We start from the raw sequence: 6,331 nt of genomic DNA on the forward strand, positions 1-6,331 counted from the left end.
ATAATACGTGACACATTAATCAATAAAATATTAATTCATTATTTTTTAGTTAATTTTATATAAAACTTTCGACCTTAGTTATAAACCCTAAAATATGTGACATATCGGTCAAATTATTAATCCGACGTACCACATCATCCATACCCGGTACGTTACTAAAATTTCTCCCTCTTTAATTACTTTCTAGTTAATGTAACTCTTACATAAAATAGAAAGTTTTGTAATATATATAGAGGAGAGTGAGAGAAGAAGAGGAAGCAAAGGTCTCTATCCATCTCTGGTCCCAACTATAAGAAAACCCTGTTCCTGTTGTGTTGAATCTACACCAAAACTGACATTTTTTACTTCCTTTCTCACGCCTATTTCTTCCACCACCACCACCTCCCTCCACCACCACCACCACCACCACCACCGCCTCTGCCACCGACAAACACCCCTCACCTTTTTGTTGCACCCCAAAAGACAAGTATATAGAGAAACTCCCACTCTCTTGTTTGTGGTCCATTATTGACTTCTTTTTTCATATGAAGTTTCAACTTTGGTCTCATTTGAGGTAATAGGAGACAAAGTTAAAAGTAAAAGAGATAGAAAGAGAAAGTGAAATATGGAGTGGCATGGTAACTTAAGAAGCTTTGTTTCTCGACCTGAAACTTCCTTTAATTTCCTCTACAATTATAACAACTATGACCAGTTTAATCCAGGTGAGTTACTCACTGTTTTCTAGCAAGTTCTAATCTTTTTCCCTCTCTATTCCTTTCCCACTTCGGGGAATTTTGATTTTAAAGCGTTTCACGTTTCGGAAAATAGAACTTTGGTAACTTGTATGAAGGGTATTGGGTCAAGTTTCGGTGGTTTAAGAAAATTGGAATCTCGTTTCTTAGGATGTTCGTGTTTATGAGATATGATGCAAGTAATTTCAAATAAAGTTGCAACCTTTTTTTTCCTCCGTATTCATTTCCCATTTCTTGTTAGGACGTTCGATAACTTGTATGAAGCGTATTGGGTCACGTTTACAGGGTTTAAGAAAATTGGAATCTCGTTTGTTAGGATGTTCGTGTTTATGAGATATGATGCAAGTAATTTCAAATAAAGTTGCAACCTTTTTTGATCCGTATTCATTTCCCATTTCTTGTTTTCCTTTTTTATTTCAATCTATATGTTGAATGAGAACTTTGATTCTAAAGTGTTTCATGTTTCGAAAAATAGGACTTTCAATAACTTGTGTGAAGTGTATTGGGTCACGTTTCGGTGGTTTAAAAATATTGGAATCTCGTTTCTTAGGATGTTCGTGTTTATGAGATATGATGCAAGTAATTTCAAATAAAACCTTTTTTCCTCCGTATTCATTTCCCCTTTCTTGTTTTCCTTTTCTATATTGCATGAGAACTTTGATTTTAAAGCGTTTCACTTTTCAGGCACTCTTAAAAACTATTTCGGGTTATGTTCCGTGACTTAAGAAAGTTGAAAATATGTATAGTTTCTTAAGATATAATGTGTTTTTAGAAGTAGACAATGCAATCACATGTTTAATAAATCTCTAATATATTCTAAAATCATCTTCTATAAGCTTTCATAACGAAAAATATTCGTTTTCCATCTTGTTTGTAAATATTTTAATGTGTATATAAAAAAATCAAGCATATATACATCCTTATAATTAAATTTTTTTATAGTTATATCCTTATATTTTTATTATTTACACGTTTCTTTTTTCTATACTTTTTCCAAATAGTGTTGATTTCCGTATCCATTTCTATTCCATGTATAATAGTGATTTTTCTAAATAGGAATGGATGTGAAGCACCCAACAATGGCGGAAACCGATTTCCTAAGATGTAACATGTTTATAGAAATATTTAGTACATTCCTAATATATCATTTTATATCATCTTCAGAGCTTTCAAAAAAAAAAAGTTTTCCCGGTTATTATGTGACTTGTATATATAAAAGAATTTGAACACATACATCCTTATAATTTTTAAAAATTTATAGATATACCCTTGTATTTTCATTATTTACGTATACATTCCTTTTACGTTTTTTTTTTTACAAATAACGTTTCTCGGTGTTCGTTTTCAGGGATGGATGTGAAGCATCCAGCAATGGCGGAGACGAGTCAGGGGCTAAGTATCGGAGGGATGGAGAAAATGAGCTATGGAAATCAGGAGAAGAAAAAGAGATTGACAAGTGATCAATTGGATTCACTAGAGAGAAGCTTCCAAGAGGAGATAAAATTGGATCCAGACAGGAAAATGAAGTTGTCTCGTGAATTAGGGTTGCAGCCAAGACAAATTGCTGTCTGGTTTCAGAACAGAAGAGCCAGATGGAAAGCTAAGCAACTTGAAAGATTGTATGATTCTCTTAAACAAGAGTTTGATGTTGTTTCCAAGGAGAAACACATGCTTCAAGAAGAGGTACTTTCTTACTTCGCTTCGATTTCATCTAATTTCATCCAATTTCACTTTCTTTTTCGCATTTTCGGCTTTAATCTTGTATTCTAGCTGCGCTTTAAAAACTATGATTTAGAAATAACGTTCTGCTGTCCGTTTTTGTACTAAATATGTGTTGTTTATGTTGTGTCAATTATCGGGTTATATTGTTAAAATAGTTGAATTCTAACACGATATAAAAAAAATTGGGCAAGAATCTATAGAACAAATTCGAACGAGTGATTTGGGTTCATGTCATGTCCACACGTGACATATAAATTTGCCACGTCTATTAAGGGGGGAAATTTTACTATTTGCTTGGCGTACTCCATGTATAATAAAATTTCTTAAAAGATAATATGTAAAAATATAAGAGACAATTTTAAATATTTACATACTTTTTATGTAAGTATTTTGTCATTGTCAGGTCAATCCTTATTCAACTGTGGACCGGGATCAGTACTGATCCATCCACTCATATAGTGCATATCAACAGTTAGGTTAATGTGACATCAGTACTAGTCCCGACCAATTATAAAATATTTCATCAACTCGGACCTATACAATAAAACACTAATCCAATTTTTTTTTTTTTTATTGTTAGGTTAGTTAGTGTAAAATGTATCACTTCTATTCATATATTTACTTTTTTTTTTTATATATATTTAACTTAAAAATTAAACTGATAAATAAAGTGCAATAATAGTATTTATTATCTTTGATACATCTTTACATGTAAATAAATATTTATTTTGTTCTCGAACATATACAACACAGACTCATTCTATATTGTATTCGGATTTCACTAATAAACGACCCGGACCTAAAATTTAAATTTAATACCATGTAATCAAACTTAACAATGTGTACTAATTAATGGTTATGTAGGTTGTGAAACTGAAAAGTATTCTCCGGGATCAAACCACCCGGAAACAGGCATCGACGACAGGGTACACAGAGGTATCCGGCGAGGAGACGGTGGAAAGCACATCGGTTGCGATTCGGACTTCAGCCGGGAAGCAACGGGGAACAGGCAGTCATCAAATTGCAGAGTGCAATTATCTTCTTAATGTTGATGAATACAACCCAGTTTCTTCACCTTATTGGGCTGTTCTTCCAACTCATTATCCCTAATTAAATTAATTAATTAGGGATTTGTTGTTTATACTTAATTAATTAATTAATTAGAATGAATTATGGGATAGCTAGTTTAATTTAATTAGTATTCGTACTTATTTAATTAGTTTTAATTATCTTAATTTAGCTTTATTTAACTTGACTCCTAGCTGTTGATCTGTATTAGTAGCTAGCTTATAATAATTGAAATGTTTTCTTACATATTTTCACAAGGACATTAACATAGTTAAAGGGAATTAGGTCTTGTTTATTAATTTCTACAATTATTGTTATTATTTAATGTTTGGTGCTATTATTAGTTGTTTTTGTTTTTAGATACAAATGATGTCTGAAATCGATCAAAATTGTCAATGTTAGATGTAAAATATTGCTCTTTCAGCGTTAAAATTAAAATTGTACTATTCTAAACGTTAAGAGTAAAATTGTTCTTGATTCTCAACGTTAGACATATTTTTTCACCTTATCCCTAATAACTATCATCAAATGAATCATAATCAAACACTTTATGTATATATAGACCCTGTTTGATAAAAAAACTTTTTGGGATAAAAGTAGAGGTTTAAGTCACTTTAGAGAGGTTTTGACTAGTCAAACATTTAATAGTGGGGTTTGGTAAATAGAGGTTTGAAAGAGCTTATTGGGGTCCAAAAAGCTAATTTTAAAAAAGCTAATTTTAGGAGTTTTTTCAATTAGCTTATTGCTCTATCTCTTTTGAAGGACATTTTTACCCTTTAACCCCAAATAAATACGTTACCATGTCTTTATTTGTATTTTACCCAAACAAATTTTATCAATCAGCTAAGTTTTACCAAACAAATCAACTAGTCAAACCAGCTAACCTAAAAGGTGACCTGATAACAACTAATGTAATCAGCTATCAGTTAACAACTATTTGCCAAATAGGACCATATTGTTTGAAAAAACCGATAAAAAGAAAATCAAGCATAAACTTAATTTTCTATCTAATTAATTAATAAGTAAATTACATCCATGACCACTGAACTTCACCCATTTTAACATTAAAAAGTTAATTGCAATTAATTGTAAGTTTATGAATTTGTCCGTAACATGTGAATTGATTGCATTGAAAACAAGCCTTTAAATAGGCAAAAACTTAAATATAGTAAATTACAATTAATACTAAATTAATTCCAATTAATTGTAAATTTGAATTGCAATTACTAAATTAATTATGAACTGATTACAATTAATTGTAAATTCAATTGCAATTTAATACTAACTTAATTACAATTAATATTAAATTAATTATAATTAATACTAAATACTTGTTAGTAATATTTACTTTCCTATAGGAGTGTGTGCATTCTTCTTTTATATAAACCAAATAAATAGCTCCAAAAGACAGCGAATTACTCAATTCATCAGCAAAGTAAATGGGAAGAAGAAAAACAAAGCGTGTTATTAGGACCAAGAAGAAGGGAATAAGAATGGACAAGCTGGATACCTGTTTCAGTTGTCCTTTTTGTGACCATACAAAGTCAGTTGAGTGTGTGTTCAATAAGAAATCCAGAACCGCACAAGTTTTTTGCTTCGTCTGCAAAGAAAGCTACACCACTTCCTACAACTTTCTAACTGAACCTATCGATGTTTACAGTGAATGGATTGACGAGTGCCAACGAGCCAATCAAAAGACTATTAGTTGATTTTTCCCTTTTCATCTTCTTCCTTCTCAATTGGGGTTTTTTTTTTTGATTATTTTTAATTTGTATTGATGCTATGAGCAAAGGAGGTATTCCTTTCATGAAATAAGAGTTGTTTTAATACCCAATGCAACACTCAAGTATTAGGTTCGAATCAATTCTTAATTCCATCTTTTTATCTTTCTTTTTTATTTAGTAAGGTTGAAAAGAAAAATAAATATTTTGATGGACATGGATTATCTAAAAACAAAGATTGCGTAGTTCTTGATTATATAATTCATTTTGCCATATACTTAAATGTGTTTTGTAATTCTAAAATAACAGAGGAAGTTTCTTATTTACATACTTCTAAAAAGTGAAAACACATAAATCAAAGAAGAGAACGTTTGGTTTATGGAACAGGAGAGCAATAGAATAACTATTCCTGGAAAATTCTTATTCCATCAATTGATTCATTTTTTTTTTCATGTAATAACCATTGCATGGAATTTGTATTCCACAATTAGTGAAATATGGATCCCTTAATTGAAGCTAGGGATTGTTATTCCATTATTAATATTTTCTTTGATTCTAAAATTACCCATCCCATATCTACTGATCATATGTTCCACATTTCATGTGAAAAACGGTAAAAGTGTGGAAAACAAAACGTCAAAGACACAGAAATTGGAAAAACGGAAAAAATTCTTAAGACGGTCAAAATAGAAAAGTTCCAGGAAAGTTAAAACGGTAAAAAAGTGAAAAACATAAAAAACACGAAAATGGTAAAAACTTGAAAAACAGTAAAAATGCAAAAAAGGTAAACGTAAACAATTGTTGGTAATAATTAAAATTCACATTTCGTGTTTTCACGTTTGTAATGTTTTTGTATTTTAAGTGTTTTCGCATTTTTATTGTTTTCGCATTTTAATTGTTTTCACATTTTTTCATGTTCTTTCAGTTTTTGACATTTTTCTTAAATAATATATATTAAATCTTTGAATAATTGATTGTCATAGTTAATTTTTTTTAGGTAAATGATCTATTAATTAACTTAAATTCCTATGTATTGCAATACAATAAGTGGTGAAGCTCTTAGCCTAGTGGTTGAGAGCTTACCTATGC

General features: G+C 30.4%; 1 protein-coding gene across 1 annotated transcript; it reads left to right on the forward strand.

Annotated features, from left to right (window-relative positions):
- Positions 1-343: 343 nt before the first annotated feature.
- Positions 344-3,710, forward strand: LOC136209643 (homeobox-leucine zipper protein ATHB-22-like). The gene is made up of 3 exons (XM_066001179.1): positions 344-701; positions 2,080-2,414; positions 3,318-3,710. The coding sequence occupies exons 1-3, from the start codon at positions 605-607 to the stop codon at positions 3,561-3,563; spliced, it is 678 nt and encodes a 225-aa protein (XP_065857251.1). The 5' UTR covers positions 344-604; the 3' UTR covers positions 3,564-3,710.
- The last annotated feature ends 2,621 nt before the right edge of the window (positions 3,711-6,331 follow it).

This window comes from Euphorbia lathyris, chromosome 10 (genome assembly GCF_963576675.1).
Source record: "Euphorbia lathyris chromosome 10, ddEupLath1.1, whole genome shotgun sequence".
NCBI classification, from domain to species: domain Eukaryota; kingdom Viridiplantae; phylum Streptophyta; class Magnoliopsida; order Malpighiales; family Euphorbiaceae; genus Euphorbia; species Euphorbia lathyris.